Consider the following 16,996-nt stretch of genomic DNA (forward strand, 5'->3'; position numbering starts at 1 on the left):
CCAGTGTCATCTGTCTAAATTAGACACACGCCTGAAAGTATGAACGCACCGCCGTGCACTGACACCGGAACCGCTATAGAAAGAGACCTTGTACCAGCGCGATAAAAGTTCGTTCTAAAGGAATGCGAGCAAAGTCAGGCGGCGTCTGTGGCCGGAGACCACCGGAACTTTTCCTGTTGCGTGGCAAAGGGTAGACATTTTTTTTAAACTTCAGTTGACAGTAGCGCTAGCTAGCCTGCTAACGTTAGCCACTTGAGAAGACGTCTGATTTGTAAGGCTCGTACATGAGCACCATGGCCACCCGGCTTTCAGACCTTTTTGGCAACAGCCGCATCGTAGCAGGGCTGCTGGCTAACTTGCTGTCATCTATATGCATCGTCTTCATCAACAAATGGATCTATGTTCACTACGGCTTTCCCAACATCACTCTGACGTTGATACACTTCTTGATGACATGGCTCGGCTTGTATGTGTGTCAGAAAATGGACATTTTCTCCCCAAAGAGTCTTCAGCCCACCAAGATCATCTGGTTGGCTCTAAGTTTCTGCGGTTTCGTCGCCTTCACTAACCTGTCACTCCAGAACAATACCATAGGGACATACCAGTTGGCTAAAGCCATGACAACGCCGGTCATTATTGTCATACAGACACTGTACTACAGGAAAACCTTCTCCACCAAGATCAAGTTAACGGTGGTAAGTATGAATTAATTCTTTTGTCAAGTGTGTTATTCTCGTTAAACAATGTAGGCGCTTGCACTACAATTAGAACATTCTCTTTCTCTTACACACACGCTACAGAATATGACGACAAAAGTGACACGTGATTGACAGCTGACACAAATCGTTTACATACACGTGCTCATCCACAGAGACGGGATTGTAATCAGTTTACGTTTTAAACAATCCTTCCTGTATTTTCTCTTATGTCGCTGGTAACGGTTATTGTCCGTTTGCTGCTCAGGTTCCAATCACGTTAGGCGTGATTCTCAACTCGTACTACGATGTCCGGTTCAACCTCCTCGGCATGGTGTTCGCCACGCTGGGCGTGTTTGTAACGTCTCTCTACCAGGTGGTGAGTGTTCCTAGCGAACCGTGAATCAGCTAACGTGTCTTTGCATTACCTGAGGGGGAAAAAAACTTAGATTGAACTCTTGTAAACCTAATGCACTTTTCTTTATCTCTCTCTCTTTCACCTTCTATTTATGATACCTTTCCCCTCCTTTCCAACCCCTTCACCACCCCTCCCTCCCTCCCTCCCTCTCTCTCTAGTGGGTGGGATCTAAGCAGCAGGAGTTGCAGGTGAACTCCATGCAGCTGTTGTACTACCAGGCTCCCATGTCCTCAGGCTTCCTGCTGCTGCTGGTGCCCTGCTTGGAGCCCCTCTCTGGGGAGCACGGCATCTTCAGCCCCTGGCCCCTGCCGGCCCTGGTTAGACACACACACACACACTCTCTCTCACACACACAGACAAACACACTATCACACACACACAGGCACGCTAGGGGGATGGTGCTTTTACCACGTTCACCCACACCTCTTGTTCTGTGTGTGTGTGTGTGTGTGTGTGTGTGTGTGCACGTGTGTGTGTGTGTGCACGTGTGTGTGTGTGTGTGTGTGTGTGCAGTTCATGGTGCTTCTGTCTGGATCCGTAGCCTTCTTGGTGAACCTGTCCATCTACTGGATCATCGGTAACACATCTGCAGTCACGTATCCTTAACCCCTGACCCCTGAGGACCACTGGGGTCGTAGGTCAACCCCTTTAGGACCTCTGGGTTGATAGTTTGCCTCAGTTGAACTGTTAATGGGGGTGACAGACTTGAGGCGTGCTTGATTAGGCTCACAATATCCAGTGAAGCTGATGGAAGGATGTGTAGCTCCATCCTCAGACTGTTAAATCAAATGCACCTCAAGTATGTCCAGTGTTTGGGAAAAAAAAGATTCAATTGGCTGCAGGAACTTCCTTCTTCTCAGTGATTGGTTCCTTTAACTCTGGTCTGCCTAGATACAACATGTTTGGCCATTTCAAGTTCTGCATCACGCTGCTGGGGGGCTACGTGTTGTTCCAGGTAGGGTCATCTCCATAGCAACGTACAGAGGGGGGATTTGATTTGCAGTCAAATGCTTTGGCCGTTCAACCGTAATAGTTGCATTGCTGCTGTTGTTCCAGGACCCCCTGTCCCTGCACCAGGGGCTGGGCATCGGGTGCACCCTGACGGGCATCCTGGCATACACACACTTCAAACTGGCCGAGCAGGAGGAGGGCAAGAGCCGGCTGGCACAGCGGCCATAGGCTGGCTGGACTGCCAATCATCCAGGATGGGCCCTCTCAATGGTGGCTTGATGTGGCCTGTGTTGCCCTATGCCTCTCCTGATTGGAGGGAGGCAGGGGGGTGGAAGGATGGAATGTTGGTGTTGACTGAGGGGGGAGGCAGGGGGGTGGGGGAATAGAGGGACTAATTGAAATATTATGGGATGGAATTCGAAAGACCCCGGGCTCTTGTGTTACCGTAGACAGGAATTCTGGGTGAATTAATCTCTCTGGGTGATGCTGCAGAATGTTGTTATAGGATCGATGAGTGAGTGAGTTTATACAGGAGAGAAAGCCTTGCTGCTCCAAATGCCTAGTTTTATAATATGACTGTACCAACATTTCAACAATAAATGCCAGAAACGTATTTTTTTGCAGGTACGATGAACGAGAGGACCAACTCTCAACCATGTCCAAATGCTGAAAACAGTCTTTTTAATTATTATTCTTTTTTTTGAATTATTCAATTGTTTTTACATAATCTGTACCGCTTAATAAATTGTATTTTATTGAAGAAAGTTTTTTTTTTGAGGGTCTCTTTCAGAAAGTAGATGGGGTGTGTCTGTGCACACCAGTCTAACCAGCCACTATGTGACCAGATGTTGTTCAGGATCCCTCCTGGGGTATTTATAGTGAACAGAGACGTTCGTTTATTCAAACTTAGAGCCTTTGACAGACAAGGTGTGTGTGTGTGTGTGTTGGCATGGATCTGGAGGGGGCAGATGTTGGCTTAATGGCTCCCTCTGCAGGTGAGACTAGGACTTGCCGTGACCTATCAAAGGGGCTGAGGCAGATGAACAGTGTCGTGTTGATAGGAAAAAGAGGGTAGTTAGTGGCTTGTTGTATTAACCATGTTTTTATTCTACAATTGTGAATTATTTTGGCTTTATTTTTAGGAACATTAAATATACAATCGACATACAAGGGAGCAAGCTGAAGATTGCAAAGTGAACACGGTATGTGAAAGACGACTCGCAACATCAGTATCTCCCCAAGTATTCTTGGCTCAATAAATAGTTCTGTAACTCAGGGCTTTATGTATACAAAAATGTTCAAATCCAGACATCTTTTGATATATCAATTCCTTGTATAGGGATGGAATCTTGCAAGGTCGTAGCCATTCAACATTGGGGAGGACGAATATATATTTTTTAATTATACTTCCGGACAGCGTGCTTGGTTGCCTGTCGTAGCGTTGCACATTTATATTTCCATATTAAAATATTGGGGGGGACATTTTGACCAGATTTGAATAATGGGGGAGATGTGTCCCCCCCAATATGTATTATGATTACGGCCTTGGAATCTTGATTCCATCTAAAAGATGTATCAATGCTTTTCTTTATACATAAATATGTATACAGTATATTCCTTCTCTGCTTTATTTGTGATAGTGACAGTTGGAGGCAGTGGAGAGAGAGTGGAGGACATGCAGGAAAGGGTCCAGGCTGGAGTCAAACCCACGCTGCAACGGTAAGGCTTCAGCCTGGCTGTGCTAGACGCTGTACCCAGCGGGCGTACGGCTCTGACCGTGACAGATCCAGGTTATATGTTCATATATCCCATGTCCGCACATGGCTCACTCAATAAGATCCTACAAAACAAAACACATCAAATTAGAGTATGACATTAAACACCAGCATTCTGCTCCAACAAACAAGAATCAGCCAAAGCAATAATCTGATTCTGAATGGAATCAGCAAAGCACCAAGACTCCTAGCTACAACCGTGACTTGAGTGAAACTTCTCAGAAGGTTTGTAAGAAGCGAGCGTTCTAAACAGGTTGCCGTGACGACCCTCACATCGTCTGAGTCCGTGTTGACGCCTGTTCCGTTGCCGCTGGCGATGCTGTCCGAGTCTGTGGCAACGCAGCGGTCGTCAGCCTGAAGCAAGAGGGCAGAAAAGCGATACACAGGCATCCTGGAGACAGCAGAGAACCTCACGTCAACACTCTGGAGTGTGTGAGTGTGTGCGTGTGTGTGTGTGTATCTGTGAGTAAGGTGTGTGTGTGTGTTTCTCACCTGTTTCCATAGCTCATTCTCCTGACAGAGTACACAGCGATTGCCACGGCTACCAGAACGATGACTCCTGCTCCAACACAGACCGCTATCAGCACCATCTTCTCTCTCTGGGGGAACACAGGGACACATATCTTTCTGGGATTTTAAAGTAGAATCCTTCAGATGAAAGGTTTTGGTTGTTCAACACGAGGGTTGGGTAGCCGCTGCTGATATGACCAGCTCTACCCCTCAAGGTCACGTTTTCATGTCCCCAAAAGGGTGATTGAGACTTCCGTACTCACAGGAGTGTCAAAGTGCTGGTCTGGGCTGGTCTTCCCACAGTTCCTGCTGATTGTGTCCCCCCGCTGGGGAGTGAAGCCCCCCTCACATCTGTCACCTGGGACCTTACGGTACCTGCACATGGCACACACAGCTCAAACACGTGTGTGTGTGACTGTGTGTGTGTGTGTGTGACTGTGTGTGATTTTGTCTGTGTATCAATGTTTGTGTGCTCACCCAGATGTCTTAAGCTCCTCCTCTTCTCCATTTGGACACACCTCCAGGAAGTTGTCTGCTGTGTCTGGCTGCCTCACGCACTCTGAACTGTTGGCATGGCGATAGTAACCGTAGTCGCTGTTTACGTGAACAGAGGAATATACGTCCACTTTGCTGATTCACAGATTTCAGATCATAGATAACACCAGTTCTGAACATGCAGGTATGCCTTAGGGAGTTTTTACAATACCGGCTCGACTCAACTTTTTGAGTTTTCCATTGCACAAATCTGGCACTTCTTTTGGAGCATTAGCTATGTTATAGTTTTTTCCAAACTTTTATCAAAATGTTTTATTCAACCTTTTGAAAAACTATCGGAGAAAACTTTCAACAAATAAAATTGTTGCAAACTATTTTTTTCAAAATATATTTTTGAAAGGTTGAAAAGAATATTGGAACAAAGTTTTTTAACCTAACAACTTTTTCCCCAAAATGTTTTTCAACCTTTTGAAAATAATTTAATGCGTGCAAGTAAAAAGTCTGAAAAATAAATAGTGACCTAAAGTACTGATACCAGAACAATCTACTTAAGTACAGTAACTAAATATTTCACATCCTTGAGCGCCAGTCAATCATCCTAGCTCGTAAGACAAGATCGTAACAGTTAGTGCTAACTGTTACGATCCTGTGATGGTACTAGTATACGGAAGAAAGAAGGATTTTTTACCATAGGTAATCCTCTCTGGTACAGGGACAAGGGTTCTGTTGCCTGCTAACCCTGTAGTCCCTACCATTCCTGCACACTGACATCTTTTTCAGCCTCCTAAATGTCTCCTTATAGCCCAGGACACAGCCATCTGTGGCCGGGTCTCCACCCTCCGTCGAGTGGGCCAACCACTCCTCGTAGTCCTGGTCCTCACCTAGGAAACAAGCGACCATTGGATAGAGTCAAATGTAGCTTGTCGCTAACGCAGTGAAGATCTGAAACGGGTTTCTTATTAATAAAAACATTTACTAGTAAGCTATTTTGAATTCACATCTTAAAAGTTCAAGAGTGGTTTATAAGAGCTAGCGTTAAGTGTCCGTTGATGTTTACACTCGGGCGAGGTTGGGAGCTATGTGCAGCTAGCTACAGATATTAGCGCCGCTTATATAAATCCGTGTTAGCGCCCCACTCACACTCCCTGTTGAGGAGGCTCTGGAAGTCGACGGTCACAGCCACCCACATGGGCTGCTCGTCGTCCTCCGGACGGTAGCCCCACACGCTGATATTCATAGTCTTAGAGCCCGGCTCAGATGTCAAGCCGGAGAAAAAGATGGGCTGGTCGGTGAAGTTATACACCCGCCAGCACTGACCCTCGTCCGTGGAGAACCTGACGAATGTACCGCGATATAAAATGTTGCAATGCACGCACACACACATGCATAGATCACTTTAGATTAAATAAAATAATAAATGCACTATAATTTCCAGCAAATATAGTTACAAACTCTACAAATCCATGTAGGTAATCATGGTGTTGAGTACTTGATAGTGTTGACCTGGACGCCACTGTGGGCCTCCACAGCCACCACTAGCCCCCCAGAATCCAGGATGCTGTAGTGGTGGGGGCCCCTGAGGACTCCCCTCCAGGTGTACCCCCCGTCCTGGGACATGAACACGTCAGGCCGGGACGACGACAGAGAATCACCCACACTTCCTGGAGGGGGGGGGAGGGGGGTAAAGTTAGGGTGAAGGAAGGAAGGTTGCATATTTCTGAAATGGACTGGAACCGCATGCCCCCTCCAGCTCTCCTATGACTCTATTTCCTGGTGTGGGAGGACCGTGGTCATGTGACGCTGGATTACCGTGTGCGATGACGAGGCCGACAGCCAAGGGGTCGGAGAGAGGCAACATGGCAGTGATCCCATTAACACGGCTGTGCTCTCCATGGATGTGTAGATAACACTGAATCACACACACACAGATTCTTAGTCTCCACACCAAGGAGAGGGCTTGTGCTTGCTTGACTGTTAATCCTCTTTCTTACATTTCTGGTATTCTCCACACAGTCCACATTCTGGGGCTTCTGGATGAGCCTCCACTCTCCTCCTCTGTCGAAGGTGACGACTGACCTGATGCGTCTGTCTGACAGGAGAAGAGAAAGCAAAGAAGACAAGCACCTTAAAGAGTGAACGAACGGAAGGATGGTTCCAACAGGTGGAGGGGTAGAAGGCCGGAGGGGTCGAAGGCCGGAGGGGTCGAAGGCCGCAGGGGTCAAAGGCTGGATGGGTGATCCTTACCTTCCTCCAGCACGTTAGTGAGGTAGGCTCCTCTCAGGGAGGTGATGTTGGTGAAGTCGCTCTTCCGGTTCCCTCCAAACAGGTGGCGCTCCAGAGACTTGGAGTAGAGCACGCCGCTGTCGTCTGAAGTGTACATCGTCCCAAAGTAGGTGTCTGTGAAAGCAGACAAAGGACAACATGACACGGTTTCTCTCACAAGTGCACACACACAGGCAGACACAGGCAGACACACACAAGCGCACACACACACAGGCAGACACACACAAGCACACACACACAGGTAAGTCACTGGTGTGGGATGGAAGCCAGAACACCTGATTGAAACACACCTACATGTCAAGGTGTGGTGATGCCCAATGCTAGCTAGGAGAGACTGGCTACAAGGCTGCTGACTCTTAAACACAATGACCAGCCCCCCTGATGAGGTTCCCATCCTGTTTATCTCCCATGCCTGCAGTCTCTCATTTCATCCTCCTTTGAAAAGGGAGAAGCATGAGGGTGTCTGTTAGGCGTGTGTGTTTCAAAAAGAGACCATCTTGCGTTTTATGAACGTTCATACGTGTGTGTTTGTGTGTTATGCCCTGATGCCCATGGTCTTTGTCAGCTATTCTAGTGGAACCACAACGCCAATACCACCTCTAGATAAAGCCTTATCTGCCCCGTCCATCTTAATGCCACAACACAATAGCACAGCGCTATCCTAAAGGCACTGGCCCAGACATGAAAAGCCCCAGAAATAAACACACACAGATGCTTACATTAAAACATAATATGCACACACATATTTGTACACACAGAAGTTGAAACACACTCTATGGTCGAGTGGTTTGTCAGCAGCCTGGATGTGACCTCAGCCTGGATGTGACTTCAGCCTGGATGTAACTTCAACCTGGATGTGACCTCAGCCTGGATGTGACTTCAGCCTGGATGTAACTTCAACCTGGATGTGACCTCAGCCTGGATGTGACCTCAACCTGGATGTGACCTCAACCTGGATGTGACCTCAGCCTGGATGTGACCTCAGCCTGGATGTGACCTCAGCCTGGATGTGACCTCAGCCTGGATGTGACCTCAGCCTGGATGTGACCTCAGCCTGGATGTGACCTCAGCCTGGATGTGACCTCAGCCTGGATGTGACCTCAGCCTGGATGTGACCTCAGCCTGGATGTGACCTCAGCCTGGATGTGACTTCAACCTGGATGTGACCTCAGCCTGGATGTGACCTCAACCTGGATGTGACCTCAACCTGGATGTGACCTCAGCCTGGATGTGACCTCAGCCTGGATGTGACCTCAGCCTGGATGTGACCTCAGCCTGGATGTGACCTCAGCCTGGATGTGACCTCAGCCTGGATGTGACCTCAGCCTGTTGGCCCACTCAGACTTCCCCACTGCTGCTGGCCCCCTGCTGTTAGAGGGTCGACTGCTCCACATTCTGGACATTCATGATCGCAGACTAGCTTTAGTGGTGGGATGCGTGTGAGAGAGACAGAGAGATGGTTAAGGTCTTACCTCCAGGATTGTCCACATGCATAAATATCATGTCCTCATCGCCATCCAATACAGAGTAGAACTGCAAACACACACACAAACACACACAAATACACAGATAAGAAAATGAAGCATTAAGACACAAGTCTGACAGTTTCAGATCTCTCGCTGCCATGTGTGTGAGTGTGTGTTACATTTCATGCTTCAGTTCGTCTACTCATTGTCAGTGTGTTTCTGCTCTGTCGGCAGAGTGATGGGCTGTGTTGAGATGGTGTGACAAATAACCAAGTAAAGGTTAGTGTGTGTGTGTGTGTGTGTGTGTTGGCTAGGCCCAACAATCTTCTCTTGAAGATCTTGTCTTGGGCCACAGATTGCTGTGAAAACCTCTATTTCACAGCAACTTTCTGTTCCTCTTCAAACAGACATGCAAGCTTTCAGCTGTTAGTCAACAAGACTGTTTAACTGACCCAGGGATGAGAGAGGAGTCTTAAAGGGAAGTTAAACTACATAACACAGTAAAAATGAGAAGCTAGATTAGAAAAGGGAAACTGGACCAGGTCGGACCCCTGTCCTGAAGGAGAAGAGGAGGGGGAGACAGGAAATGAAGAAGAAACAGGAAGTCAGAGGTGATGGAACCCCCTTGTTCAGGACGTTGACGTTATCATCTGGTCACAGATGTCATCTGCCAAGATACTGGACCTGCAGCTATTAACCATACGTTTTCTGTGTGTGACTTGTTTGTGTGTTGATCGGTGTTTTTCTGATGGCTTTGTTCATTGCTGGCTGTGCAACAAAATGCCCCTTTTGAGATTGTACAGATGTTACTGACATGGTGGAGGGCCCTAAGAATGGTGTTTCTGCTCAGGAGCAGATCAAATGGGCAGCGCAGCATCGGCACTCACCTGCTCGGGGGAGGCCGAGGGCAGCTGCGCTCGGTTGAAGCGCTCTCCCTGGTCGGACGACACATAAATGACACGGGGAGAGTTCTGGAAAAGAGTTACATTACTGAAGCGTGACTTCTTTAAACTGAAGATGTGTGTGTGCGTGTGTGTGTCTCTCACCAGTGTCTCAATAACTGAAGTGAAGAGGAAGCCTCCTACATAGCCAAAGGAGAAGATGTTGTGAGCGATGGTTGTGAAAGTCTTCCCAAGGTCTTCTGTTCTCATCAGGAACAGCTCTCCTCTCCTATCCGCCTCGACTGACAACACAACACAGCGCTTTAGGTAACTTAACAGTTTCCCGTACAATTAAACTATATCTAAAACCAACATGAAATTGCAGGCAGAAACTCATTTAAAACTTAATCTGTAAACATACAACTAACCACATTAACATAGATTACTCAGCGAGCCATCCTTTAATGCAATGTGCCGCTTTAACAACATAAAAGTATATCCAGCGCCGCACAATGTGCAGCTAGCTAGCTAGGCTAGTCACGTTCGTTTGGGATGAGAGCTGCTCCATGAATCCCCTCGCTCTACTGGTATTTGTTAACCCTTGTGTTCTCCTCGGGTCACCCATCAGTCATTGTGACCCACCTTTGTTTGCGACAACTTTACCGCATACAAAAACAAAGTGAAGCATTTTCTTTTAACTGTTGGGTTGTCTAAGACCCCCCACATTGCGAAGGTTAAAAGAAAATAATTTGTATTTGCTTTTGTATTGGGTAAAATTGGGTAAACACAACGATGGTTCGTTATGAACTTTTTGGTCATGTGACCCGAAGGCAGCACAAGGGTTAAGCAAGTCAAGTTATCGGTTTGAGATGTTGTCAGGCTTTTTTTACCTGTTCCTTTGGGACTGAAGCTGAAGAACAGAGTGGTCCCTGCGCCCCTACATGGACAGACAGACAGTCAGAGACCCCCTCATTAACCACGGAGGCACTGAGCCTACAGTTGACACCTTAGATCTTGGCTGACTCAGAATGGAAACACTTACTCAATCCTGATAATAAGAATCACGCCTATAACAGAAACAGGTCAGACTTTGCTGTTATTTTTCATTGTTCATTTAACAGTTTTAGCTTTTTAACCACTCATGAGATGGACCTGGAAAAACACTTGTGGTGTAAAATTGACACCTTGAAAATAGCCGTTATTGTAAGATGCGATGTTGGTTGGGTGTGATGGGTGTCTCACCACATCAAAGACTGCACTCCGTCGTGAAGTTTAGTCCAAGCTGCCCCAAAGTTCTGAGAAAGCCAAAGGCCACCCTGCAAGGGAGGGACGCAGCACAGGGAGCTGGTCAAGGGTGATGAAGCACAATAAACGTGTTTGTGTGTGCGTGATGGGGAGAGAGAGAGAGAAAGTGGGAGAGAGAGATAGATAATGGAAAGAGAGAGAAAGAAAGAGAGAGAGAAAGAGAGAGTCAAAGTCACAGGCCTAAACAAAAGCCTTCTCCTCACGTCAATGCTGATAGCCACCAGGTATTCTGGATTCTGGAAGTGGAAGGTGATTGGCTTGTCAGGGTGGAAAGGCAGCTGGACAGCCTTGAAGGACAGGCCAGCATCCGTGGAGGTGAAGATCACTCCTCCAGGACTGTCCAGTGCAGATGGGTCTGCTGTCAGAATCACCTGTCAATCAACATCAGCGCTGACAGCTTCAGTGTGTCTGTTTGAAATGACAAATCAATCATGGGGGAAAAAAACATCCTTTTCTGCTGCGACCAGCAGCGCTATCGCTCGCTCTGTCGGTCGGTCCACTAAAGTGTCACGCTTGTTATTTTTTGGGTAGTTCATGTGAAAACAGAAATGACCAGTCAACAGTCAAGACTGTGAAGCTTTAGTTTCTAGATGAATCCTCTTAAACCCACACTTTTCTATGTATTTCTGAGTAGACCACAGTTGGGTGTGTGTGCAAATGTGTGTGTAAAAAACAGAACTGTGATGGCTGAAGTTAATTTGTCAGGACAAAGGCTGTTACGGTTAGTCACCTCAGCTTGCAACCATAAACCACAAACCACAGCACAAGACACAACAGGCCAACGTGAGCAGATATGCCTGCATTCACTCTGCAGTATAGCTCATCTGAAGATTCCTGTTCACCTGTTTAGAGTTCCCAGGGCCCGCACTGATGCCAAACTCCGTCCGGATGAAAGTGTTGTTGATCAGATGAGTGATGTCATGGAAGGTCTTGCCATAATCCGCACTAAGGGGGCCGACAACACTCCAGTGTCAGTTTACATAGTGGTAGTGTCAGTCTACATAGAGGTAATGTCAGTCTACACAGTGGTAGTGTCAGTCTACATAGTGGTAATGTCGGTCTACACAGTGGTAATGTCAGTCTACATAGACGTAATGTCGGTCTACATAGTGGTAGTGTCGGTCTACATAGTGGTAATGTCGGTCTACATAGTGGTAATGTCAGTCTACATAGAGGTAAGGTCGGTCGACATAGAGGTAGTGTCAGTCTACATAGTGGTAATGTCGGTCTACACAGTGGTAATGTCAGTCTACATAGTGGTAATGTCGGTCTACACAGTGGTAATGTCAGTCTACATAGTGGTAATGTCGGTCTACACAGTGGTAATGTCAGTCTACATAGACGTAATGTCGGTCTACATAGTGGTAGTGTCGGTCTACATAGTGGTAATGTCGGTCTACATAGTGGTAATGTCAGTCTACATAGAGGTAATGTCGGTCTACATAGTGGTAATGTCGGTCTACACAGTGGTAATGTCAGTCTACATAGTGGTAATGTCAGTCTACATAGAGGTAATGTTGGTCTACATAGAGGTAATGTTGGTCTACATAGTGGTAATGTTGGTCTACACAGTGGTAATGTCAGTGTACATAGTGGTAATGTCAGTCTACATAGCAGTGCCAGGCTCTCACCTCCGGTAGAGCCGTGAGGAGCCTCCTGCATAGATGGTGTCTAAAGGAGAACTTATAGTGGACAACACCAGGATCACCTGGGAAACAAAGGAGGTGAGGTCTTATATGCGCGCAGTGATGCGCTTGGCATGTTAACAGAAAAGCAGACGAGTGAAAAGTTTGAAGACTTGAAATAAAACAAAAGCAGGAAAGTCAGAAAGATCCTGTTTAGGTATTCTGCATTAAAGTATTTGGCAGGGACAGAAAGAAGGTAAAGTTGGGTTGACAAAAGGCAGATGCATCTTGGTATTGTGTCTAAACAATGGAGCCAGAAAGTTTGATCACACATGATGAGGATGATGATTCTGTGAGTCGTACTTACCCCTGTTCCATCACCCACCCATGTGAGTGTAAAGCTAGAACCATCATCCCCATGAAACTGAGTCTAACGAGAAAGAGAGAGCGAGAGATGAGGTGTGAGCCCTTCATAAGCAAACAGTTACTTTTGAATTCAGTGTGTCTCAAAACATAAGTTGAACATATATAAGTTATAACGTGTGTATATAGCACTACAGCTGTGGTTGGATAAGATGGTTGTGTAGCTTACTGTATGTCATTGCGCACAAACTAACTAACTAACAAATACACAAAGCTCACCTCATGTGTAGTTTTATCCAACAGTTGATGCTCTGAGAGGGTCAGAGGATGTTTGCAAGATGTAAAAGTTGGACTTTTAAAAGTATCTCTTTTAGGTCGTGAGTAGACTTGGCGCGCCTTGACATCTTGCTGAGCCCGATGGAAAGTCACCGTTCTATGGTTTCGTTGTTCGGTACCCTGACCCCCCGTTGCCAGGAAAAGGACGGATGCCCCTACAAGGACCAAAAGTCTCCCGGTCATACTGGATATGGTAGGGGAGATGGAACGGTGGGGTTTCTCAAATCCAGGACAAACAGACAAAGTTGATAGAGTGAGTGAGGGCACAGCGTTGCTCCTCGCGCGAAGGTACAAGTGTCGCACTTGATAGACAAGGGGGCGGGATGTCGGTTTGACCGGCTCATTAACATACCGGAATTGACATGTGCTCATCCAACTGATAATGTCCATGTGATGCTCAAATAATAAGTGTCATCATCAGTGAGACGATTTAAAAGTCAGCCATCCACTTGCGTCTGATAACCGGTCCGTTAAAATTATAAATCAGCCGTTGTAAAAGTTGTGTTTAACGATCGCATGTTTTTGTTTGAGCTGTATGAATGGGCATACAAGTGTAACCATAGCCTTTAGTAGACTGCCATCATTTGGACTGGTGAAGTAGATGATGGGTGGGTTCGAACCAATTATTCATTTATAACAACGAAAGGACGAGGCCTTATCGACTCATGAGGTCGCTGTGACCTATATATTAAGTTAATATATAGCCTAACTTTGCTATGTTCTTGCAAATAGCACGTTAAGCGAAGGTGCATTAACGTTAGTCGTAATATATTTAGTTTATCTACTAACACGCTGCAATTTTACCAAAATCTTATGGGAGTTAAAGCACCAACCACATTTTACATTGTAGGAGATCATCGTGGTTCATAATTCAGACATGCATTGCACTTGAACGTCAGCAAATGGTAGTCCATGGGTAGGCATGATAGGAATAGTGGGCCTGGTAGCCTACAAAAGGAAATAATTGCAATAGGACAGAAGTTTCATACATTTATTGCAAGAATTGGAAAGGGTATTAACTTCTGATGTTAAACACCACCATCAATCACAGTTGTAGTTTATCACTGCAGCAATTCCCAACCAAAAAGTAGCCTATGAAAAAATGAATTAATATCCAAATATTGATATAGGCCTACTGTTGGTTAATGATTATTAACATTCTTATTAATTTTTTAATTACAGTCAGATGGCTGAGCGGAATTAGGTGTCACGGTGTGTGGAGGGGTAGGACCAAACGCAGGACAGTTGGCAGGAGTTGCAAACAAAAAGGGTTTAATTCTCAAAAACAGACAGGGTACACACAGGAACAAAGGGTAATGCCAAGACGAAGACTGGACAAAAACAGGAACCTAAATACACTGAAACAAACAAGACACAGGTGGACACAATGAAACTAACGAGAACTGAACGAGACACAGGTGACGACAATGAGACAGGGAACACTAGGACAGGGCAAAACCAAAAACAATAGGGGGGCACAGCTGTGGCCGTGACATCAGGCTACTAATCAGAAGATGCCGGTTCGATTTCCGGCCGTGCCGGAATGATGTTGATGTTGTGTCCTAGGGCAAGGTACTTCATCCTACTTGCCTTGGGGGAATGTCCCTGTACCTACTGTAAGTCGTTCTGGATAAGAGCTTCTGCTAAATGACTAAATGTAATGTAAATGTATAGCCTATACATATAGGCTATTTACATTATTAGAAACCCCTAGTTCTTCCATTCCATATGGTATAAACTGTTCAGGTGTATGATTTAATATGAAAAATGCAAACAAATATGAATATGCATGTTAATATCATGTTCTAACACCTGCATTTGCACAAGCCATGTCAACAACTTCCGGTAGAGCTATGCCTACTTCGTTTTCAAACACAATGCCATTTTGTAGAGGAGTTCGGATGGCCAACCATGATATAGGTTCCATGTGTCCCAAAATGACAATTAACGATGTACATAGGAGTATATGTTGCTGTCCTTCAAATTACGTTTCGAGCTACATTGACAATTACAAAGGTAGGCCTAAGGTATAGGTTAACTCACACATCCTAAAAGTAGCTAGGCTAGCTCTAGAGCTAGCTATCTAGCCTTGTTTGCTACATAATGTCAGCTTGCTTGCTAGTCGTTAATGTTAACTCACATAAATAGTCTAATTGGCCTGTCATATTTGTTCCCTATGGATAGTGCAATGTAACATGACTTTCTCAGTTTCTAACAAAAATCTGGAAACGGGAGAGATCTCAGTGAGGGCGCCCTGTTATCGGTTGATGAAAAAAAGCGAGAAGTTACACAATCTGAGAGTAGGGTTAAGAGAGTAATAGCTAAGGGTGACCTGTTCTGATTATTAAAAGTCAAGTTTCTAACTTCACCGGAAGTTCTAGACCTGGTCTGGCCGTGGTAGTTATATGGTTATAACCTGTAAGCCACATTGTAAACCTCTTTACAATGTGTTACTGTGGCGCTGATGGACACGGTCTTCTTCGGTCGCTTCAATAGCCTACATTTAGCTGTGAAAGCAAACTGTTTGGCTCCCGTGGTGTTGTTAAACGTGTGATAAGCGCGAATTAAGTGAACGGATGTATTGGGCCGCCGCAAAAATATTTGAACTATATGCAAGTACACTATGAAGTAGCCTACACATCTTACTTTCTAAATAAGGAAACCGCGTAGAAACAAATTGTTTATCATACGTCAATTTATGAAACAGGAGTAGCCTGCGATCCCAATTGCCTCAATGTACAAAACATGTGATCTACTATGAATGGTCCAAAACAGACGTATGGAGAACAAACCCCCATCTAAGAACACGTCAAAAAAAATCAACAAGGTCAACAACAAATATTCGAGCTAAACACAAGATAGTTATGATAGTTCATGGCAGCATAGTGGGTCCTCTCGACACTCTGCAGTTGTCACATTGACACGAGGAGGATAACTTCCCGTCAGTCGACAGTCTTCGTAGATGTAACCATGGTGATCTTGGACATACATGAGACCCCCAAACGAGTCCACCGCTCGAACGAACACAACGATGGCGGTCAACGCCGCGCAGACAGTCCTCAGGATTTCACTCGTCATGTTTTCGCTTTACAACACTGAACCACCTGGGAAAACAAAACCATTCTTTAATTCGCTGTTTGGCACTGCCCACTGGCAACATTGTCGTTGTTGATCACTTTACGATCCGCTTAAAAAGAACACAGTAGTCAACGCAAAAAAATAATAATAGGCAATACTTACAGTATTTGCTCCGTCAGTAGGCTAGTTCTGCGACATATAATGCCCAACCGATTATTACGAATTCCTTTCTATCGATTTTGTCTCTTAAGGATTGGGATATATCAACGTTTGAACAAATTGAACGCTTTCAGACATGTGGTTGTTACTTTGTAGTTGGTCTAGTTGTTCAAACAAGTCGGTTAATCCTTCCCCGTGGGAGACTTGATTCCTACTGGACAACTGATACAGCGACTTCTAATGACGACGCAGCTTATGACTCATCGAATCGTGGGAATTTCCACAACTACCCTGTCAAGGGCAGCCTATTGTAGCAGGATTTCACCCATAATTTTCTGCCTGTTTTCAATTTGTTTTTATCTAAAAGCACATAATGGATAGCCTACACCATTTATAATCAGTTTAAAAAGGGTATTTCATAGAACAGCTTGTAGGGTGAATTGGGTAATGTGGGACACCAAAACTACAAAACGTTTTCTTCCCTGCTATGACAATGTTTAGTCCACATAACTTTGATTCTAAGATTAGCATGGATGTTATGTGACTGAAATCACCAAACGTGATTGGTGTGGTGTCACAAAAAGGGTCAGGGCACTAGTTACAGTTTTCTCTATTGCTGAAACACTAAACCCATTGGCTGAACCAAGTTCTCAGTT

General features: G+C 45.6%; 2 protein-coding genes and 2 long non-coding RNA genes across 4 annotated transcripts; 2 read left to right on the forward strand and 2 right to left on the reverse strand.

Annotated features, from left to right (window-relative positions):
- The first annotated feature begins 13 nt into the window (after positions 1 to 13).
- On the forward strand, positions 14 to 2,828 carry slc35e3 (solute carrier family 35 member E3). The gene is made up of 7 exons (XM_084701612.1): positions 14 to 695; positions 964 to 1,074; positions 1,272 to 1,430; positions 1,627 to 1,709; positions 2,005 to 2,068; positions 2,170 to 2,334; positions 2,689 to 2,828. The coding sequence occupies exons 1-6, from the start codon at positions 285 to 287 to the stop codon at positions 2,290 to 2,292; spliced, it is 951 nt and encodes a 316-aa protein (XP_084557738.1). The 5' UTR covers positions 14 to 284; the 3' UTR covers positions 2,293 to 2,334; positions 2,689 to 2,828.
- Positions 2,829 to 3,133: 305 nt separating this feature from the next.
- On the forward strand, positions 3,134 to 9,839 carry LOC146276280 (uncharacterized). Its single transcript, XR_014762464.1, has 4 exons — positions 3,134 to 3,266; positions 3,705 to 3,783; positions 6,858 to 7,110; positions 9,643 to 9,839. It is a non-coding gene; the product is annotated as an uncharacterized LOC146276280 (long non-coding RNA).
- On the reverse strand, positions 3,160 to 13,355 carry LOC146276281 (sortilin). The gene is made up of 21 exons (XM_084701613.1): positions 13,047 to 13,355; positions 12,772 to 12,834; positions 12,411 to 12,487; positions 11,622 to 11,724; positions 10,983 to 11,150; positions 10,717 to 10,790; positions 10,365 to 10,411; positions 9,640 to 9,776; positions 9,481 to 9,564; positions 8,600 to 8,660; positions 7,089 to 7,241; positions 6,836 to 6,933; positions 6,654 to 6,753; positions 6,334 to 6,505; positions 5,985 to 6,178; positions 5,533 to 5,725; positions 4,827 to 4,943; positions 4,613 to 4,724; positions 4,332 to 4,438; positions 4,038 to 4,230; positions 3,160 to 3,904 (listed from the first exon to the last, which is right to left on the reverse strand). The coding sequence occupies exons 1-21, from the start codon at positions 13,284 to 13,286 to the stop codon at positions 3,890 to 3,892; spliced, it is 2,508 nt and encodes an 835-aa protein (XP_084557739.1). The 5' UTR covers positions 13,287 to 13,355; the 3' UTR covers positions 3,160 to 3,889.
- Positions 13,356 to 15,780: 2,425 nt separating this feature from the next.
- On the reverse strand, positions 15,781 to 16,553 carry LOC146276282 (uncharacterized). Its single transcript, XR_014762463.1, has 2 exons — positions 16,344 to 16,553; positions 15,781 to 16,207 (listed from the first exon to the last, which is right to left on the reverse strand). It is a non-coding gene; the product is annotated as an uncharacterized LOC146276282 (long non-coding RNA).
- Between the last annotated feature and the right edge of the window lie 443 nt (positions 16,554 to 16,996).

This window comes from Hypomesus nipponensis, chromosome 7 (assembly GCF_054491055.1).
Source record: "Hypomesus nipponensis isolate SF chromosome 7, ASM5449105v1, whole genome shotgun sequence".
Taxonomy (NCBI): domain Eukaryota; kingdom Metazoa; phylum Chordata; class Actinopteri; order Osmeriformes; family Osmeridae; genus Hypomesus; species Hypomesus nipponensis.

Bases quoted from the DNA above. Each gene is read 5' to 3' on its own strand.
- slc35e3 (XM_084701612.1), top strand. From the start codon at position 285: ATGAGCACCATGGCCACCCGGCTTTCAGACCTTTTTGGCAACAGCCGC. The intron at 696-963 runs GTAAGTATGAAT...TTTGCTGCTCAG, and splicing joins CCAAGATCAAGTTAACGGTG to GTTCCAATCACGTTAGGCGT. The intron at 1,431-1,626 runs GTTAGACACACA...GTGTGTGTGCAG, and splicing joins CCTGGCCCCTGCCGGCCCTG to TTCATGGTGCTTCTGTCTGG.
- LOC146276281 (XM_084701613.1), bottom strand. From the start codon at position 13,286: ATGACCGGGAGACTTTTGGTCCTTGTAGGGGCATCCGTCCTTTTCCTG. The intron at 4,944-5,532 runs GTAAAAAATCCT...TCACGTAAACAG, and splicing joins ACCAGAGAGGATTACCTATG to CGACTACGGTTACTATCGCC. The intron at 4,231-4,331 runs GTGAGAAACACA...TGCTGTCTCCAG, and splicing joins AGAATGAGCTATGGAAACAG to GATGCCTGTGTATCGCTTTT.